The sequence below is a fragment of the Schistocerca americana genome, chromosome 8 (genome assembly GCF_021461395.2).
Source record: "Schistocerca americana isolate TAMUIC-IGC-003095 chromosome 8, iqSchAmer2.1, whole genome shotgun sequence".
Taxonomy (NCBI): Eukaryota; Metazoa; Arthropoda; class Insecta; order Orthoptera; family Acrididae; genus Schistocerca; species Schistocerca americana.
The window spans coordinates 27145473-27168337 of record NC_060126.1 but is presented as its reverse complement, the minus strand read 5'-3'; the positions used below and the strand labels follow the sequence as shown (position 1 = coordinate 27168337).

Below are 22865 nucleotides of genomic sequence, written 5' to 3'. Positions count from 1 at the left end.
TTAGTCACGACAGTCTAGATTAGGTATTTTGTGTATGATAAATTTATTATTAGTGCATAACAATGTTTCATTCTGGCAGCGTATTAATTCTGTAAATATCAGCAAATTTCCACATTTTATTCACCTATTTTGACAATCTCCTGACAAATGGTCTGGGTAATAAGTATTGTATTCAAATGTTTTATGTTATACTTTCTGACATATTCCACACCCTTGTGAACCACCTCATTTTTTGAGTCTTTGGAACGAAAAGTGAATGTAATCTAATTTAATTTAATTATCCTGTTTGAACAGTTGAACAAATTTGGTTTGAGGATTAATGTTGGAGTTTAAGAAATTAATGTTTTAGATCATGTGTTTACTCCAAAAGATACGAAACCAGACCCAAAACGAGTACAAGTGATAACTAATTTCCAACTACCGGGAACTGTGGCATACTGAATTTTTACTGAATGCATTTGGAATGTGCTGCAGAACATCAAGCTATTCTAAGTGATTACTTGAAGAACACCAAGAAAAGTGACAAAACAAGCACACAGTGGACAGAAAACGCAATAAAACAGTTTGAGAAGTGCAAAATGGACCTTGCAAATGCAGTCCTTTTAACATTACCAAATGTAAACAATGATCTTGCATTATTTGTAGATGCTTGAGATTTTGCATCTGGAGCAGTGCTGCAACAGAAAGAAGAATGAATATGGAAACTAGTTGGTGTTTACTCCAAAACGTTCTCACCATCACAGAAGAAATATTCAACTTATGATAGGGAACTTCTCAGCATTTAGGTATTTTAAGTGCCGCCTTGAAATACATTCATTTGCAGTGTACACTGACCGTGCTCCTTTGACACATGCTTTTGAACAACGAAACGATAAAGTAACCCCTACGCAGTTGTGTCCACCTACAATTCATATCACAATTTATGACCGATATCAGACACATTTCTGGAAAAGAAAGCAGTGTGGCTGACAACATATCCAGACTGGAAGAAGTAGTACCAGTTGATTACGAGAAGATAGCAGGTGCACAAGCGAGTGATGGAGAACTTGAGAAACTTTGCTCTAGTTCTCATCATCATTGAACTTTAAACAGCATGAAAATCCTGGTGGAAGATTATTATGGTGTGATGTAACAACAAGTAACATTCGTCCTTATATTCTGCATCAGTTTAGATCTGTGGAATCACTCACATACAGATGTATTTGGTCAAACATAAAATGAGATATCCAAAACTGGGCAAAATCGTGCATAGCATGCCAAATGAAAAAGTTACTAGACATACTAAATCTGCTGTTGGCCAGTTTCCAAGCACAGATGGACGATTTAAGGTGATACACATTGATCTAATTGGCTCCCTGCCTCCCTCAGATGAGTTCATATACTAAATTTATGGATGTCAAACAGTAGAAAATCCAGGCTAGAATGTAACAATATTATGAAAAGCAAAGTTGCTATGCACCATATAGCGGAGGTGCTGAGTCGCAGATAGGCACAACAAAAAGACTGTCACAAATAAAGCTTTCGGTCATTAAGGCCTTTGTCAACAATAGATGACAGGCACATACGCAAACCCAACTCACACACACGACTGCTGTCTCAGGCAACTGAAACCACACTGCAGAGAGAGTGTGTGTGTGTGTGTTCTGTTGTTGACGAAGGCCATAATGACCGAAAGCTTTATTTATGACAGACTTTTTTTTTTTGTTGTGCCTATCCGCGACTCAGCATCTCTGCTATACGGTGAGTAGCAACTTTTCTTTTCATAATAAATTTATGGATGTCCATCTTATTGAATGGATGATATATGTGGGGAAAAGTACCACCACAGCTGTATCTTTAGAATATCTTTATCCTATCACATGACTAGTTTCAGTGGCACATTACCGCCATTCTCATGCCCACTGTCAAATGAGGATTTGATTTATTTGGTACATTTACTGTGATCCATTACACTGGAGACAACAAGGTGTCAAGTATAGACTCCTGATCAAAGCTAGTCCACGTGCGTTAGTAACAAGGATCCCACAATATATGTGTCAAGGAAACCAAATACTCTTTTGGCAGCAGGCTGAGGACGGTGGTAATGTGCCACCGAAACTAAGTCGTGTGATAGGATAAAGACATTCTCAAGATACAGTCGTGTTGGTACTTTTCTCATATAATTCATATACTGTTTAGCATGCATTGAATGGTTCAGTAACTGGACAGAAGACATTCCAATTCATGGTATTCAAGCAGAAATCATGGCATTGAGCATTTAATAACTCCTGGATCGCTAGATTTGGAGCATCTAACCAAATAGTGACTGACCAAGGAGCACACTTCCAATTAGAACTGTTCCATGCGTTAGTAAGATTTTTAGTTCTAAATTAACTCAAACTAAAGCATACCATCCATAATTAAATGGAAAAATAGAGAGATTCCGACAAACATTGCAGCCAGTCATAAGAGCGCATTGTATAACTAAATGGAGTGACATAATTCCGACAGTTCTCTGAGGACTATGTTGCTGTGCAAGAGAAGAAAATAGCTCAACAACTGTGGAGCTGCTGTATGGCATAACTCTAACACTGTCTGGTGATTTCAATGTAAGGTTGGAAAATAAACTACAAATAGATCTACCAGCATTCACTTCTCAGTTACACCAACATATGGATAAATTACGCCCTTCATAATGTTCCCATAAGGTAAAGGAAGTGCCGATTGCTAGCAGAGATCTGCATAATGCAACTTGTATATTTGTGAGGAATGACAAAGTGAAAACCAAACTAATGCTTCCCTGTGAAGGGCCCTATGAAGTCTTGGAGGAAAAAAAATATTTCACTCTAAAAATTTAGGATGTGGCAACAAGCATTTCACGTAACAGATTGAGACCTGTCTACATCCTTGTGAACTCAAACACCTGTGGTCTACAGGATAACACACAGAGCACTTAGCCAGTGCATGAGTTACTCACACATCAACAGCCTCATAAAAGAAAGTTATCAGATTTGGTCGAGTTGTGAAATTCTCCAAAAAGTTCAAGTAATTGACTTACAAACTGATGTGGGGATAATGTATATATTTATGTTCATAACCTGTAGTTCTGTAAACAATTGTTCTTTGAGTGTATGTGTGTGTGTGGGGGGGGGGGGGGGGGGTTATTTTTATTTTTTTCCAAAACGAATTATATTTTGAAATTTTCAGAGTAAGAGATCTAGAGTTCAGTTGTTTTGTTGTTGGAGTGTGATATTGGGCATGTGACAGGAAGGAAGTTTCCAAGTAATAGTTCTGCATCTAAAATCTGTGTTTTGTGATTAAGTGTGCAAGAAGACAAACAGGCTGAAAAATGTTTTTTGACTTCTGAGACATTGTCACACAGTGTTAAAATTTCAAGACTGAGTCATTGACAGTTTTCGTGCTACATTAGGTCAAAATTTGCAGAAAAATCAATCATGACATTTTTTGAACCATATTGTGACTGCAGTAATTTTTGAGCAAAGTATAGTGAGTACACTTTGGTAGTTCTGTAGATAAATAACTAGTTTTCAGTTCTGCAATCTGTTACAGTTATTTGTGAGCATTAGCATTCTAGAAGTAATGAACATGTAAATTTGTGATCCAAAAATTTTGTCAGATTTGTGCATACTTTGATGTCGTAAATATTTAGTTTCTTTGTTTTCATTTTATGTACCAGAAAAGATTTTATCTGTTTTGAAGACTGTATAAAGTTTCAAAAATTATGTTGAACATGCCACTATCAACATTTGTGAAGTATTTTTATATTTAACATTGACACAGTTTTGTTATTTTTACGTGCTGTAATTTTGTAATTTGCTGTTTTTTTTATCTCTAATCATAAACAAGAAATTATTTTACAGTGAAAATTTAGTGTGGAAATAATTGGCTAAACAATTGAGCAGACGTATTTCTTCAAGTACTAGATGGATTCACGTATATTTATTTCCAGGCACAAGCTAAATAACGTCCACTGTATTTTAATTGTTGGTGACTACCACCAACAGTTAATATGCAGTGCACATTAGCCAGAATGCATCAGATGGATCCAGACAATTCCCCTTACTTAAGACTTTCCATAGTTGGGTTTTTGGACAATTACTTATGCCGTCAAACCTTTTTTAGCAATTGAAAAAAAAAAGACAGTAAGCAGAACATTAAAAAGTGCATAAAGAGAGACAAAAAAGAAATTCCATAAGATGATGGCTGGGCCTGTTCTGATGCTTGACAGTGAAACCTTGTATTATGAAGAAGAGATTCTAGCCGTGCTCAGACACCCGAAATAAAATGTTTACTAGCAGTTAAAGGTCGCACAAAATTGGGCAGGATTCCTGATGAAATTATTAGACAAGAACTGAATAACTTTATAGTAAATGACAAAACAGAAAAACAAGAAAACTGAAAGGAACATTTTGGGAGGGGGAAGAGGTTAAGCCAGATACATCGATACAGCAAAATTATAATTATTTGCAATGCCAGTGCTGTGTTGACAATGATAACCTATTGAGTGAGTTGAAGTAAAAAACTGATACAAAAAGTGTGAGTTTCTTCGAATGCAGGGGGAGGGGGGGATCTTAAACAGTAAGTCATTGTATCAACAATGTTTGGCAAGGAGGAACAAATGCTTTCTGATGTTGAGAAAGCCAGATTTTAGCATTTTTCAAGGCAGTGTAATTAACCAGAATGAAAATGCTCTAAGTGGACTGTGTCAAACCAATAAAACTTTTGTAAAATCTGTATTTCATACTCAGATTAACATAAAACTACTATACAAATATTTTTACATTTCTAATACAAAATCCATTTCTTAACATGATAGTATGTGAAAATTGAACAGTAGTATTTTTAAGCTCATTTTTAACCTCATCCAGAGATTCTCCAAAATAAACAATCTTTTCTAGTGCAAAAAATTGCCTCTTCCTAATGAAATCAAACAACGCTCAGATTTGATTAAAAGAATTGACAGTATGTTTGTATCATAATAAGTTATAAAATACTCACAAATAACTTATGCAGTTAATTATCATTCATAACAGTAACTTCTCCACTAAACTACAAAAGGCTATTAAAACTAATTTGTGTTTCCAAAAACAATTGCTGTAACAAGAAGGTTAAAAAATTGTTGCAGTTGGTTATTTTCCCTTTGTGAAGCATCAAGACAGTTTCAGTTCTAAGCTGTCTCAAATTTGACCGAAGCTGCCATAGAACTCGCACAGTATTTTGTAGCCCTCCATTAAAAGTGTCGTAAAAAATGAATTTTTATCGACTTGGGCATGGACTGTGTAATTTTATTGTATGAAGAACATTGCATAAAATTTCATTCAAAATAATGGTGTTTCAATTTCAATTATGCAATATTTGTTTGTCCACTATTTATAATTTAATTATAGATGCATTTTTCTGTCTATATTTTTTTCATTATTTTCATGTGTGTTATTTATTAATTGAATTGTGACAGCTACCAGATGAGGACAAACGAATTATATCTCTTAAGAAATACCTGAAGATAGCAGGTATTCGTGTTCACAACTATTCAGATCTGTGGAAGGATTGCCGCAGTAACAAAGCGAGAGCACAGAAGTTGCTATCACTCCTTGAGGAGAATGGTCTCAAAGGTAAGGAGTTTTTAGTTGTGTACAGTCTGTGAACAGTATGTGACTTGGTTTGTCTGTTTGTATGTATATCTCTGTGCTGTGTGGGAGTCAAGATTGTGTCTCTGATTTCCATTAACAAGAGCATTTTTATGTAGATATAGCACATGCAACCTGATTGCACTGATGTTCACAGATCATTCCACATGGATGTCACATCGTGAAACTCACAAACAGTGAATTTACTACAGCTTTAAGTGCAGTAGTGCATAGTTTTAACGATTTTCATTGGGCCAGCATTTTCAGGGCTGCTGTTTTAGACTGCAGCCTGCGTTTAAGAAGTCACAATTCCACATGTGAAGACTGTGAGTCCTTAAGTTTGGCTATGGGTTAGTTAATGTGCAGTGACTTAAACCAACACCATTTTGGTTTTTGAAATTGTAAATGAATTAGCATCTGGCTGAAAGTACGGTTTTCAATTTCTTTATTCCATTATCGATTTCGCGACACGAGCCCCGTCAGATGCACGGGCTGGTAGTCCCGAAATAAATAATGCAATAAATAAATTGAAAACCAGCTTTGCAGCCAGAGGCAAATTTTTTTGTGTTTATTAGTATGTGTATTCACAATTGTTGTAGTCAGAACAACAATACTTAAACATAAGTTGAAGTGAGGCCAGTTGTGGAGTTTCTTTTTCATCCAATTTTGGGAACATTCATCTGCTGCTGGTTACTCACAATATCGGTCCCAAAGTTAATAATAGATTACATGATGTGATAGTCTATGGGAATGGCAGTTTCCAAAATAAGTATTAAAGAAAAACAGATTTCCAGCTGTGATCTCAATAATCAGGTCAAACACCACCAGTGAGTTACTTGTGGGACTGTTATCAGTACATAAATGATACTCCAGGCTGAAACTAACAATGTAAAATAATAATGGTAATACAGAATGAAAATTCTTCAGTTAAACTGTCTCAGTAATGAATAAGGAAATCCAAAAGTTTTGGCTGTGGTCTTTCGGTGGGGACCACCCAGTATTTGCCTGGAATAGGATTGTTTGTTTCTGGTGAACATTCTTATACATTCTATATATGAACAATTTTTTGTACTTTTCAATATATTTTTAGTGATTTGCAGTTAAATAACACACTCGAGTAGCCATAAAGCACATCTATGTGAGCAATGTGGCCAGCTTTTCCATTCACTTCAGTGACAAGCATTATTATAACACAACTAACACTACCATTCATCATTGGAACAGCACATATTTGTAAACTAATAATAGAGATCTTCATTCAAGACTCAGCAGATACTTTTACACTCCAAATATTGTCATAGTCCAATTAATATTTTCAGGGCGACCAACTATAGAGAAGTGCAAGAAACTCAGAAAGAAGATTGAAACCCGAAGGGAAGTGGAGGAGTTGGACTTGGCAAATGTCATGGAATGTGGAGGTAAAGAGAACACTATCTTCCTTGCTTCGTAGTAGTTTCCAAATGACAGTGAGTGTGTTTTTATTGAGGAATATCATCCCTATTAGAAGCAGAAGTAAGGAATCTACAGACCAGTTCTTCAAATAACAACTAATGGATCAGGACCAATATACACCTAAGTTAAGAAACAGATTTTGTAGGTGTAGCTATCATAACTTTTAAGCATTACTTTTATCAAGAGAAAAGGAAAATGAACCACAGGAAAGAGAAACTGTTTTGAATCACAAGGCACACATGAGCTGGAAGAAATAATCATTTCAGTGTTCGTTTTCTATATGTATATGCATCATTCCAGCTCTGTTTGTTCTAGAAAGTACCCTAAAACCACCATCATCAAATAATCCTTATACTAAATTGTACTTTCTAATTTGAATTAAGGGTACTGCAGAAGGAATTGTGATGGTAATTGCTGTCCAAAGGAAAATAAGTCCATCAGTGAGCAGTAGTCAAAACGTTCTGATTATCACCTTGAAAAAATAAAGTTACATAATAAGTATTTTGTTTGTTTCCAGGTGCATGCCTGCAATCCTGGTTCAAATTAAAATTCCCACACCTCACTGCCTTAGTTGTATGAGCCACACTGTTTTGTTTTGGCTCATCTCGTGGAGTACCATGGTACTGTAATGTGGGGACTGCAAATAAACAAATAATTAATGATATCAATATAATAGAAGGAAACATTCCACGTGGGAAAAATTATTATATATAAAAACAAAGATGAGGTGACTTACCGAACAAAAGCGCTGGCAGGTCGATAGACACACAAACAAACACAAACATACACACAAAATTCAAGCTTTCGTAACAAACTGTTGCCTCATCAGGAAAGAGGGAAGGAGAGGGGAAGACGAAAGGAAGTGGGTTTTAAGGGAGAGGGTAAGGAGTCATTCCAATCCCGGGAGCGGAAAGACTTACCTTAGGGGGAAAAAAGGACAGGTATAAACTCGCACACACGCACATATCCATCCACACATGTGTGGAACTAGAAATCAAAACTTTTTATGATTTGAACTGCTCTATATTAAAAACTGAATCAAGAAGTTCAACTTGTTGCTTAGAGAGAACTAAGTAAGTCATAAAGTTCATGTTGCTGGTTTTAGTGGGGTTCCTTAGAGTTTCCAGGTTGGTAAGCAAGATTGAAGTTACAAGACACATCCTCAGTTGAATCACTGCCATTACTACATCCTTGGAGTACAAATCTCCCCATTCTAATGTAGGTGTTGGTATTGTTAATGCCTCTCTATGAGAGACTGATCTAATGGCAGATGGCATATTAGGGTAGACAGTTTCATTCTTTGCTTTGTGGAATATCCTTCAGCATTCATTTTATTATTGGCCTAATGTGTTTTCAGTATGAAACAACTACAAGTACAACAAAACATATTCAGTCTTCTAGTTAATGTAGGCATTATAGGAATAAACCGCTTTTGAAAACAAACACATCTGCAATCTACTATCTGTTTCAATACACAAACATACTGGAGCGAGCTACACAACTCTTACTTCCATCACTAACAACTTGAGAGTGTTGCCTACTGTGGTACTTAAAAATTTGCAGTCTGAACTACAGATGGTGTAAACAAAACAGCCATTACTAGTAGTAATAACTATATTGTGGTCGATGTTACAAAATCATAGTCCGTGTGATGGGACCATTTCGATGCTGTGTGTATGATCAGATCATTGTCCTCAAAGGCTCCACACATTGGTAGATGTCAGAGGTTGCAAGTCTAGGCTCTACGATGGCTGGAAGACCACAGACCAGCCCTTTTTATTACTCATACAGTTTGTTACCAAAGAAGTGTGCACATTTGTGTTGTAAAGAGTGAATTTGGATTACTTTAAGAATCTTGTGTGGTCTTCTCTTCATAATGGCTTCTCTAAGCTTCTGAGGTGTCTGAGTACACTGCCTTTTGTTTATGGCTGGATCATGTAAAAGAAAGTCGGGGAAGAACATACTGGCAGCTTAAAACTGGATGCCAGGCCAGGACTGAAATCCAGAACCATCTGTTTCTCGTCAAATCTCCTACATAATGAACAATCCGGGCACAATTCATGGCCCACGCTCATGAGAAGTGAAGCTCTGAGGATTGTTTGTTATTCATACCTGGCTAACTCAGTCAGTAAGGGCATTGCCCACAAAGGGTGAGGTCCCAGGTTCGAGTCTCAGTCTGGCACACAGTTTTAATCTGCCTCAAAATTTTATAACAGTGCATATTCCACTGCAGAGTGAAAGATCTTTTATGGAATAAATCATAGAAAATGGTATCCTAGTCAAAACAAAACAAAATAATAATTGTAACAAAAGTCATAACTTTCTATGCTGGTCACTGGTATGCCTTACGCCACAGAGAAGAGGTACAAAAGTCCAGCAATTGGTGCTTCGCTGCAGAGCATCTGAATGTTCCCTTATTTTGTCTTGGGGGGGGGGGGGGGAGGACTCTGTTTCTTTGGTTTTGCCTTTGAGTGTGTTTAACAGATCAGACTAAAATTCCACCCTTCTCTCACTCAAATTTGGTATCTGTGGTTGATGTATGCATTCCGCTCGTATTTTCTGTTACTTTGAGATTGTCACCATTTGTATAACATTATTGCAGCTCAGTTGTACAGCAAGCTCAGTCTTTGTTGCATGGATCAACCCAAGCACATGTTAACATTCAGTTTCATTGTTCATAGATGATAACCTCCACTGCTCTATTTGTCAGTGATCTATCTTTCCCTTTTAAAAGGCTCTTTCTTTATCTGTTTAAAGTCAATAATGTAACCTCTGTCGCAGGATTGAATCCCAGTTGTACCACAGACTCAGTCTGACTATAACTTAGTGTACTTACAACAATGTGAAGATTGTGAGGAATGCTACTTGGTTCATATTCCACGTTAAAATGTAAGATTACTGGGGTAGGTTAGGAATGTGCTGGTCACTGAAGTTGCCTGTAATTAAGAGACTTGCACCATGCTGTTGAGCCACATGGAATTAATATCATCTCCGCACATTCTCTCACGCCAAATTGTCGCACAACTTGAGACCACCACCTTCCTTCACCATTTACCTAATAATTGAAGACAGCACATTGCTTCTGCTTGGAATTCGTTATTTGTCTGGAAGGAGAAGGCAATATGTTGAAACATTTGTTTAGTAGAGGAGTGCAGTTTGAACAATCCACATCAATTAACCATATAATTCCATGTTTGTGTGTTTTCAATGCTGTTGTGCATTATCTTCCTTTTATTTTCCTATTTATATTAACTACCCTCACCACAACTTTTTTGCTGTGCATAATTATTTTTACCATTGTTACATATCTAGTAAATACCTTGAGTGAGCTCTGAATCACAATCACTTCTCAATCATTGTGTTGCATGATGGTATATGTACTTTTCACGTAGACACACTTTGCGAGCATGTAGAAGCTAGGCAAGAGGTAAATATAAATGCTCTAACGTTAAGTCAAATTCTGAGCATCATGTGGGAATGAAATAATTTTTTGGGCATTTATAAAGGGACAGGGTGAAGATCTCAGGAATCTTGGTGCCCTGCTTTAACAATAAGCCATCCATATGAGCACAGTTGTAGGATATCATTTCGAAGTTTATTCTAATGCTTTCATTCAAATGTGTTTGTAGATGGGAGCAAACATTAAATATCAAGGGGAATTAGGGAACACACAGATTGTGTCTTTGACAGTAGAAATGGTCGTCGCCAGATAAGCAGTTGCTGAATCAAGATCTGAATGGGTAATGCAAATAAATAAAACCTAAACCCTGTTATATTGGCAGTGATACTAACTATAAGAAATTTATTAAAAATGAGGCATTACTGTTGTTGGACACCGCACCCAATGACTCCATGTTCCTTTGTTTCATGTGTCATAATCTTTTAAGTGGTTTTTGAATAAGGCAAAACTTCATTGACAGACAAGGAACAGGGGAAATATTCCATTGCTTACGAAATTGTTTTACGTTATTTATGTTTTTCCTGTCTCAAAACGTTCATAATTATGCAAGGTGTACATAAGGTCCAGGAACACTTTCAGTTATTTATTGCACAACAACTAAACATTGTACAGATGTTATACATATTGCATTTTGAAGAGAAACCCTGAAAGTTTTTTTTTACAAACATTTGATATGCAAACCATGAGTGATCAGGTAGACGTCAGTATGGTAATCGAATTCTTGGCATACCTGTCCCAGCATGACATCGTCGACTGTGGCAGTCGCTTCCTGTATTCTCTCCCGGAGCTCTGCTACATCACATCGTAGAGGCGGTACATACTCCAGATCTTTAATCTGTCCCCACAGAAGAAAGTCACACGGAGTGAGATCTGGTGATCGGGCAGGCCATTTCATGAAATAGCTGTCCCCTTCTGTAGCATGGCCAATCCATCGATGCGGCAGCTCCGTGTTCAGGTACCCAAGAACTTCATGATGAAAATGGGGTGGAGCCCCATCCTGCTGAAAGATGAACGGAGAGTCTGATTGCATTTGAGGCAGGCCCGTACAGTTTTTGATGTGACAAGGCATAAAAAACATTTACCTTTGGGGAATCACGCTCAAATTCAATGCATTTGTGTGGATGCTTTGTACCCCAGATTCGACAATTATGCCTGTTCACTTTCCCATTAGTGTGAAAAGTGGCTTCGTCGCTAAAAATTAAGTGATCAACAATGCCATCCCCATCCACATTCAGTTGTTGAAATTGCGAACAAAACTCAAAATGCTTGTCTTTGTTGTCGTCATTGAGCTTCTGCACCAGCTTCAATTTCAGTGGTTTCATATACAGATTCTGTCACAGGACTTTCCACACTGTCGTTGGAGCCATTTTGAGTGCACGGGATGCACGCTACACCAATTTCTTTGGCCTCATGAATTTCTGTCTTGCGCGCTCCACATTCACTTCACTCACACTGGGATGTCCGCTTCTCTTCAAGTAACCCATTGTAATGAATTTGTTGTGCCAGTGGTAAATGACATTCCTTGTTGGTGGCTTCTTACTGTACTTGGTTCTAAACATCTGTTGAACAGCTGTAGCACACTTGTTTTTGTCGAACTCCATCACACAGAAAGCTCGCTCCACACCTGAACTTGCCATGTTGGTGATTGGCCCTGACTATCGACAAATTACCAAACTACACTGTGGCAGTACACATGAAAAAAAACTTTCAAGCCGTGTCCTACGTGAGCGACAGAAGCGAGCGATAGCGTGCAACAGCTTCAGGCGACAAAATGCAACCGTAGGTGAAGTTATGGAAGTGTCATACGTGAGCGACCTCTGTGCCAATGCCTGTCTCCAGCTGCAACTGGCGACATTTGAGCTCAAACGTGTTTGAATCTTGTTGCTGCAGCACGCGCGACACAGAGCGACAGCCACGTGTCGTCTTGGCAAAGCAGTGGAGTGGACGCGATGGCAGCTATAAATTACTTAACATCCTATTTTAAGAAAACTATTCGGCGAAAAAATTTGCTTCTTACGCAACCTATAGCTTGATATCCTTAAATGATAAAGGTCAGAATTTATTTTTGTTATTCATCAAGTTACTGTGCTGCACGAAATTGAGTACATGGCTGCACAAAATTTTTCAGAATTTGCAGAGGTGAAATCGTATTGTGTAGACTTCCCATATAGCTCATTTAAGGACAAACATTATTGCACTTGAAATGTAACCAATATATTTAAATTGTATTTAAAGTTGAAACCAGAATGATATCTCTTTTCATTCTGGAGATATTGGTTGTTATATCCGCGGACAGGTTGCTCGCTGTGTGTCCGAACCTTTCCAGCACTTCGACAATCAAGTGCTTGTAAAAATCGTTGTATCTCATAAAAGGTTCAAGATATTGAAACGAAGAATTTTGGAAATGACAGCACGATGAAAGGACTATTTTATCATATGACTAACACTCGATACGTTTTTGTAAACGCATGAGCAGAGTGAAAACAAGACTCCCTATAACTTACACCATGAGGTTTTGTCCAAATTTTCATAGCCAAACAAAGGGAGAGAAACAGGTAAATGGGTTATCAAAGTGACCAGCATGAGATCTAGTTTGGCATGAAAATATTTAACTACTTGAAAGTAATCAGGGTAATGAATGAAAACTTAATTAATAAGCTGAGGAAAAATTGAAATATTTCACGAAAAGCTGCTGTAAATGAAGTGTCAAAAATGTCATCTGTTCAAGACCTAGCTATTTCGCACATAAAAAGATACATTGGCGCGGTATTTAAATGTCAAAAAGGCTTCCTTCGAATCAAGTATGTTAGGTAGGCAAACGAGAAGGTAGTAAGATCACGCTTTCTGAATAATACTTGAAATTCAAAAATGGAAGAAATCAGTCAAATATTTTATGAAATGATTTGTGTAAAAGAAGTAAGTAGATCAGAGAAACGTTCTACGTGCCTGTGAATGATACTCAAAATCATGAACAGAAAATGAGGTGCACCAAACGTTTCCCTAATATTTTTTATTTCATACTTTTAGACAAATCAGTACACAAAACGTTTGACTTTCTTTTCAAAAATTTTGTAAGCTTTACTTTTATAGACTATTTAGAGTATTTGAAACACTTTGCGTTAACACTGACTGCTGATGAATTACGTTCTTAACATCAAATATCTTTAAAATTTCATTGTTCATTGTAATTTATTAGGAATTAAATGTGTGTGATATACTGGGATACGTGTGAAGATCAAGTTCTTTGGCAAGACCTTAAAAATATACTTAGTGATACAGTGTAAACAGTGTACATAAAACTTAGTATACAGAATCATAATTGAGTTAGTAATAATATGAGAATGGCCGGGAATTGAACCGAGGACCTTTTCCTCATTCACAATTATGAACTTTGCACGCTACCCCTACACCACAGCTACCTATTGTTCGTTAGTATCAATCTGTGTGTTTGTTTGTATTTGGCATAGTTAGTCATGTAATAGTCATTCCTCCACATTTATTGGCTGTTAAAAGTTCTTGATCATGTAAAAAACATTCGTATTTATTGATGAGATAGTCGAATGCTCCTCTGCTCATTCACGTGTATTCAGAGAACTTGTCTGGTGATCTTCACAGTTGATGATACTTATGAAATTCTCTGTGGTGATTCCCCCCTTTGTAAATTTCATGCACAGCATTCCTTTTCGCTTAATTTTCTTAAGTAAACCTAATTCTGTACCCTTATTCTCCAACTACAGTATTCTACAGGTTAAGGACGCTGTTTTATAGAAACAGCTGGTTGACTCTAAGTAGCCATCTTGTAGCATGACATGGTTGCTCACATGCAGGACACCCAAGGTTTTTGCCCGAAGTTGCTGCTTGTCGCTGGAGTGTCGCATATCCAGAAGTCGCTCGATTCTGTCACTCACGTAGGACACGACCTCAGGGTTTCTCTTCAAAATGACATATGTATGATACCTGTACAATGTTTGGTTCTTGTGCAATAAATAATTGAAAGTGTTCCTGGACTTTATGTACACCCTGTACTTGTATGGTTTCATTTTGACCATCGAAGCCACAGACAGCCACAGTTTTATTTGTTAGTAAAGAAATAAAAAATTATGACTGTTGCAGAAAATTTTTTTACAATAAAGATTACACCATTGTTTTAACTAAGAATAAAAGAAAGTGACCTTCATAATTTGCCTCAAAGTTAACTATCCGTTTAATTTTCATTAATATTGGTAAATTGTATAGCCAGTTCAGTCAGTAACACGATTCGTACTCTAATTGCTGGATGACATGTTACAAATAATTTTAAACAAATGTATCTGTCAAATAAACATGTAAGAAACAAAGTAGGTATTTGTTTAGAACAAGTTTTATGCCTATTTTGGAACAGTCACAGTAATGTGAAGTAGACTCTCATTGGAAAATCGTACTCTTTCTTTCCTCTCGAAGAAAAAGAGCAAAGTGCAAAGTGGTAGGACGGTGCACAGGGCAAGTCTTGCAGTGGGTATGGTCACAGGGGTAGGGGCCATAGGGTAGGGAGATTGATGCAGAAGGAGCATAGGGTCTGATAAGAATATTGTGAAGTGGGAGTGTGACAAAAAATTATTCTAGGTGTGGTGTGCATAATCTCACACAGAACAGATCTCATTTCATGGCGTGATTTTAGGAAGTCATGGTCTTGTTGAACTAGCTGATTAATACATTCCAGGCCAGGATAATACTGAGTGACTAGTGGTGTGCTCCGAACTTGTTTTTTGGAGGGTTCAGCAGTACCAGGATTCGGTGTGATGGTCCAGGAAATCTGCTGTAAGTGGCAAAACATGTACTGTCAAAGGGAGAGCCACCTGTTAAACGACACATCATATACCACTGTTTGGTATATTACATTGGCATGACTACCACCTAATTATCAATTAGGATGAATGGTCATAGGCAGAAGATGTACAATGGCTACCTGCAGTATCCTGTTGCAGAGCATGCTCTACAATATGACAATCATGACCTTGGTGCCTGTGTCATCTCATGCACCATCTCGATTCTTTCCCCAGACATCGGTTTCTCAGAGCTTTACAGGTGGGAACTAGCGCTACAACATCTCCTTGGCTCTCGCAACCCAACTGGCCTTAATTTACGTTAATTTCTTCCGTCTCAGGATTTCTTCACTGTAACTACTCTTTTCTTAACTCCATTTTAGTTTTCTATATCCTTCATTGTCTTACCTGTTTATTTTTCTCCGCCCCCTCCCACCTCTGTTACTTACAATGCGTTTAACTTTTCACTCTTATTAATTCATACATTATGTTTAAACAGTAATCTCTGTCTTGCATACTATCCTGTCTTCCACCTTTAAGCTCTCAGGCTTTCCAATCCCATCTGATGCAGCCTCCAACAATCAGTTTTTCCTTCTCACGCCATCCGGTGAGTTTCCCATGACCCGTGATTCTGGACGACTTTCCCCAAATCCACCCCTTTTCCTAAACCTCTCCAGTCTTTTTCCTCCACCTCTCTTCCTTCCCCATCAACACTTCTGCCTGAAGAAGGAGCCACTGGCTCCAAAAGCCTGCATAATTATAACCTTCTTTTATGTGTGTGTTCTGCCACCTCTTGGTGAGTAAATTTTTTTACCCATACAGTTAAATTATTTTCTCAAAAATTGATTGTTTTCATTGTTACATTAAGCCATTTATTATTTGACACAGGCAGACTCTTCTCTGAATGCAAACAGTTAACCAATTATAGGGACTTTCCGCAAGTTATCATCTGAACAGTGAGCAGGCGCTCTGTTGAATTATTGTAGATTTTTAGTGACACTGTTCAATGCAAGGCCCTAAACATCAGCAACAAGAAACAAAATAATTTGTGGACAGTAAGATAAATCTTAAAAGTCAAAGTAATAATAATAATAATAATAATAATAATAATAATAATAATGATGATGAGCATATGGCATTGGTGGCCGGGAGACCCCTCGCAGGGTGGTTCGGCCGCTGCTCCACTACAGCGACTTGAAAGACACACAACACCCAGTCATCTCGAGGCAGAGAAAATCTCCGACTGTGCCGGGAATCGACCCCGTGCGCGGGAAGCGAGAACGCTACCGCAAGACCACGAGCCGCGGACATGATGATGATGATAATAATTACACTCGTTGTTTACAAACAAACTGGTAGATTGAGCATCTGAGTGTTGTTACTTGTAAAACAAGTTAACTCAACTATCTTACTTTTTCCCAAATCTTTTGACGACATTGTCATACCATGTGTGTCTGCTTTCAAATATTCACAGTGCTTATTTTTCAATTGAGGAACAAGTAAGAGCCATGCCTGCCTGGGTGCCCATACCCAGTACAAGAGGGGCCAACCCCCGAGGCCCTCTGTTCTTGGAGCAAGGGAAAAATGCAGTGTAGTGAGGTGTTTTTTTTTTTTTTTTTTTTTTTTGCAAGAAAGTGATCTAAAAGTCAGTAGCACGCAGGTTTTTAACAGGGTCGGAACTAGAATATTAAAATTAATCCACACTGTCTACAGGGAAATGCTGATGGTAATTGATGAACATAGTAGTAATGTTGCCTAGTTTAATAATGAGTAGTTATCAGAATGTGACAGTCTTGTTTCAAATTCTCTTACAGTGTTATCCAATAACTCGAAGTACACCTGTTGTATTTTGACTTCAATAGATTGCCAATGCATTCGTCCATCATTTCAGCTCTATTCAGGGAAGCTTCAGATTGCATATTAGTCGAACATTTCATGGAACTTAAAAAGTTGATCAATTTATTTCCATTTATTAGGTTTTTCGCATGAGCTGTGCATCCTGAGCCATGTTGCAAAAGAGTGCATCATTGTTTTTTTCTTTTTTTCTTTTTCGAAAGAATATTGTAAAGCAGTTCTACCTTTAAAAATATGCTTTGAAAAATAGACAGAAAGAAAACAAAGTCAAAGTCTAGAAGCCTATTTTTGAAACCATAGGCTACTCTTGTTGTAATTTCAGTCGAATATATATTGTCAGGTATTTCATTTAAAACATCAGTTACATCTGGATGGTTTTTTTAGATTGGCATATATTTTCTGGCATTACAGTTCCTTTCACTGTTGGAAAGATTGTGTTTAGCAACAATACTATTCAGAATAGCTGTGCATTTGGAAGTCTTGTGGAAGAAAGCAGGAATATCCTGAAGCTTGGAGAAAAAAATCTTTACTGGTTTTGTACAAGAACAGCTCTGCTGCAAAAATAAAGTGAAGCCATGTGCAAAACAGTCAGTAAAAAGAGCTTGGGAGACAATTTCATGAACATTAGCTTGCAGGTTATTTATTTTCCTGCCAGAACAGAAGCACCATCGTAGGTTTGGGCCAACAGTTTGTTCTTCACATCATAATTCTGAAACACGCCATAGAGCACAGTTAATAAAGCTGCAACTAATGTTGTGAAAACTAATAAAATTTTCGTGCATGTTGCCATTGCAGTCCACCAGCCTCACAACAATACAGCATTGTGACTTGTTCAAAACATTTGTTGATTCATCCACAGTACAGGTATAAAGCGACATTCTATCCAGTGAATGTATTTATAAATCGACACATTTATACATCCAATCAGTTCATTCTGATTCTGTATGGTTTTTGAAAATCCCAGAAATATCCCCTTTTCTTCCAATACCGGTACACTTTGAAATCTTTGTTTCTGTTCAGTACAGGTTAAAAAATGGCTCTAACGTTTCCATGATTCAGGGACTCTTCTGTCGTATCATGACCTCTAAAAGCTAGCTCCTGCTTACTCAAAACATATGTGAGATCAGTTAGAATTTTCATTATCTCTTTGTTAGCTTTCATTTCATTGTTGAGTCTGATTTTCACTGGTTTTTGATGTTCATTCAATAGCTCTGATATACTGAACACTTGTTTGTATAGTTCTTTATATGTAATACAACTACTTAGATTGGTTGTGATGGCAGAGAGTGCAACAGAGATGGAACAAATGTTAGATGATCTAAACCCAAAACTAGAAGAATATGGAATGAAGATTAACAAGAAAACGAAAAGCATGGTAATTGGAGGAAAGGGGAGAAAATGCTGTATGAAAATAGGGGGAGAGGAAATAGAGCAAGTGAATAAATTCAGTTGCTTGGGAAGTGTAATAATGGATAGTACGTATTGCTCAACAGAAATTACTTTGCGGACCACTTAACAATGATCTGAGGAAAAGACTTGCCAAATTTTGCACTGTATGGTGCGGAGACCTGGACATTGAGGAAGGAAGATGAAAGAAGATTGGAGGCACTAGAGATGTGGGTATGGAGAAGAATGGAAAAAGTGAAATGGAAAGACCAAGTAAGGTATGAAGAAGTATTAAGAAGAGTCGGAGAAGAAAGAAACATGCTGAAAGTCATCAGAAAGAGAAAATGGAACTGGATTGGACATTGTTTGAGGAGGGACTGTTTATTGAAGGAAGGAATGATGGAGGGAAAAAGGGGAAGAGGAAAAAGAAGATATCAAATGCTGGACAATATCAAAGGAGACAAATATTCAGAAATGAAAAGACTTGCTATGGACAGACAAAAGTGAAAGAGGCTTAACCCATGCCGCAAGGCAGAATACCATACCACCACCACTACTACTACTACTTCTCTTCTACTTCTACCTCTACTTGATGATCTTTAGAAGATGCATTCTGTGCTAAACCTCATCGCAGATTCTTCACATAACCAAAACCATCAGCAGACTATAGTTTCTCTTGTGTTTAGGAGCAAACCTGACTAGCAGAAGAATTTTCCTTCTGTAGGGATAGCACACCACCACTTGTGCTGTTTATACCATGAAGTTTGGAATGCACATGTTTTGCACTTGTCTTTCGGAAAAAGTTATAATGCCAGTGTTTGATGTTCATTCATCAAAATTTCATGTTGTTCAGTTTCACATCTCTTTGAAAACAAAAGCTCCAACAAGAAAGTAATGATGTCCTCACTCAAAAGTATTACATCCGTACTTGTATGATGACTGGCCTTCCATTGCATGGAGGAACATGGCAGCATGGCCAAGGCAGCCTGTACCCCCGTCCTGTTTCCAGTAGTGATGTAACAGTTACCACGGCAACCAAGCATTTACAGGTGGCCTGGCTTGTGTCTGGCCCCCTTGCCATATGCTTCATGCATCCATCTGCTTTAGGGTTGGGCTAAGCTTTTGAACTTAGACTTGATGTGTAGTGCTGGCAGTTCAGAAGAAATGAAACAAGCTAACATCTTTCATGCTCACTGACAAAATTGCATAAAGGTTTATTGTAAAAATAATTATTGCTAATATGGTACAGTGTACTATTCATGAATGAAGACTTTATTTGTTTGTCATGTTTGATAGAACCATTTTGGATAAGCTTTGCACATGTTACATCATCTTAATGTCTTAAGTAATCATCTCTCTCTCTCCCTCTCTCTCTCTCTCTCTCTCTCTCTCTCTCTCTCTCTCTCTCTCCCTGTCTTGTCTCTCCATTATAAAACTTGACTTTTTTTTTTTTTTTTTTTTTTTTTCATTCAACAGAAGGCAGAACTCGACGTTCAAGGCAAAGAACATCTGTTTCACAAGAGCTTCCTAATGAAACACCGCAGACATCTTCAGATGTAAGGAAGCGCCTCCAAGTGCTAGCTGATAGTGATTCATCTGAATCGGACTAATACAGATGCAGATTATCAGATTCTTTTTTAAGAGTCAGATATTTTAGGGCAGATCCTGTTTGAATAATTTCATAATTCTTTTTGTAGATTGTATGTACATAGCTGCAATTATGAATGCAAGTATAAGTTCCATGTAATAGCACAACAGAAGATGTTAATAATAGGATGTGTTCCCAGAATGTCATGACTAAAGGCTGATATTCTCCATAAACAAAGATTTTTACTCATCTTTACCTCATTATTTAATATTTAAGTTCTAGTTTTAGTGTCATATTTCTGTAGACAAGATTTTGTACACATTATTCTTAAGAAAAAGAGATTTGTTTTTAGTCATAGACATAGTTTAAGAATTTAAAGTTTATTTTGTAGCTTGACACTAATGAATTGTACAGTAAATAGTTTGTAGCAATAGTAAATCAATGTTAAACTTAATAACTTCTGTTCATTTTTTTAATAACATTCTGCAGTGACCTTTTAATATTATCTTGGAGTGCCAAATTAAAATCTGCCACTTTGGTTGGAAAAAAAATCTGTTGTTTTTTTCCCTGAATTATTTATTTGATCTATCACTTATATTTGATTTGTGGGCATAAGGCCAAAAATGAAATAACAGCAATATTGCAAATAGTGGCCGTGAAAGCCTGTGTTGTGGATAGCTTCATTATGGTTTTAACTTCTTCAGAAAATGATGGGACTGAATCTCATTGAAATATAACACCACGGACATCACACAGGTATCCTCTTTCAGCTTTTAAATGTAGATAAGTTATTTTGAGTATTCTAACATGTTAATTCTCGACAACTGTAACCATTCAAGCTGTAATTACTGTCTCTCTGTACTCAGCTGCAACTCCAGTATGTATTACAAGCCTTTTAATTTACATGCACCACCAAGAAGTGAGGGCAGGCAGTTGGGGGAGAGTGCAATGTGTGAGATTGTGTTGACAATCAACAGCCGTATTCAGTTAAGAATGAACTCGCCAGTTGTGATTATAGTTCTGCATCAGTTGTAGAATATTCCAGAAAAAAATGAAACTTTGTTACGGACGGGACTCAAATCTGAATTACCCGTTTGCTGCAAGCGATCACCTTAACCACATTGGCTGCCTGAGCACACCTCCAGGAGTGATCCAAACTCCCTTTGTCCTATTCACTCTTTTGTGTGCTCACACTATGTTTCCATATTTCCCACACAGGGTGAGACACTATTTTCTCTCATTGCTCCCTTGCAATGGCATGGCATCCCTTATTATAATGTGAGCATGAGGAAGTGAAGACACCAGGACAAGTGGAGATTTGGACCAGTCCTGGCGGCACGCTCGGATAGCCGAAGTAGTTAGCACGACCTCTTGCAACAAGTGGGAAATCAGGGTTCGAGTCCCATCTTTCACAAATTTCATTTGTTTTGGAATATTCTACAGCTGATGCGGAACCATAATCACAACAGGCAAATTCATTCTTAATATTCCTTTTCTTCGCTCTCTTTTTTTTCCTTTTTTTATTTTATGACCTGTGTATTTTTTCACACACAGCCTCATCTCACTACCATGTATAATGCGCTGAAGTGTACTTGACCCCGTTCTGTAGGGTGTGGAATGAGAGGTGGAGCCATAGTCCCCAGTGGAAACATGGTTGACAGTTAAGAATGACTTCTGTTGGCTTCACTACATGACGGAGTGAGACAGGCATGCCTCTTCCCCACTGCCGTTAGCTGGTGCTGATGAACAAGTGGCAGCTTCCGCTCACAGCTCCCGAACCAGTGCGCCGTGTTGTTGAGGCTGGCAGCCTTTGGAGGCCACAGTTGTCGATGTCAGTACTGCTACATGCTGCACTGTCACGGTGTTCCACTCGGAGAATGGCTTCGCACACAGGCACAGTGGCAGCATATAGAGTTTGCTGTGTGTGGGATTCAACCCACTGCTCTTGGACAGGAGTCAAATGGCGGCTGGTGTTGTGTTGTCGAAACCCACTAGGAACTCAATGTTGGTGGCAGAAGGCACAGATGGCAGGTTGGCGGGCTGTGGCACCAAGTCCTGTGAAGGACTCGGTGCTGGCAGCAGCAGCAGCCTGATCGTGAACCGTGGCTGCTCCTGGCACTCACTGTCCAGCGTAGCTCTGGTGTCACAGTGGTGCTGCTGGCTTCTGGCAATGAGAAGTGCTGCCTGCCACACCTGTGGCGCGCATTTGTTTCAGTACAGCTGGGTACTTACTCACATCGTCTGTAAAAAGAGACCTGCCTTTCTGTGGTGACATCAACCTACTGGCTACACAGTTACTGCTTTGCAGTACTCCTGTACTGCAGCGTATAGTATAATAAAATAATGGAATAGATGATAATAAAATGCGTGGCTTTTTAAAATGTATTGAATTAATGAGATTAATTTTTCGGCGTGAATGACAAGCACAATAAGCTGAGCTATGCCTGGAAATAAGTCCGTATTAGTTCATATTATTTTGCAGGGCGGAGTAGTTTCTTTCTCCGCTGTAGATTTGTGCTTACCATTCTTTATAATACTACGTTTGGTCGCCGCGTTCACCTTTGAAGTCTTGACCGTGTTCCTATTAAGCTTATCGGATCTTCGTAATTTTCCAAAGTACACAGGTGGGCTTCAGTTATTGTAATTATTGTCCTATTTGAAATAACAACTCACACGACCTTTCTGTTAATAAAACA

General features: G+C 37.9%; 1 protein-coding gene across 3 annotated transcripts in view; it reads left to right on the top strand.

The window, feature by feature from the left end:
- Positions 1-20671, top strand: part of LOC124545021 (lisH domain-containing protein C1711.05-like) — a 76769-nt gene extending 56098 nt beyond the window's left edge. For all 3 annotated transcript variants that reach the window (XM_047123800.1, XM_047123802.1, XM_047123801.1), the window contains exons 3-5: positions 5456-5612; positions 6947-7045; positions 20058-20671. In XM_047123800.1, coding sequence (XP_046979756.1) covers positions 5456-5612; positions 6947-7045; positions 20058-20191 — 390 coding nt within the window. In that variant the 3' untranslated portion in view covers positions 20192-20671. The remainder of the gene's footprint in view (positions 1-5455; positions 5613-6946; positions 7046-20057) is intronic.
- The last annotated feature ends 2194 nt before the right edge of the window (positions 20672-22865 follow it).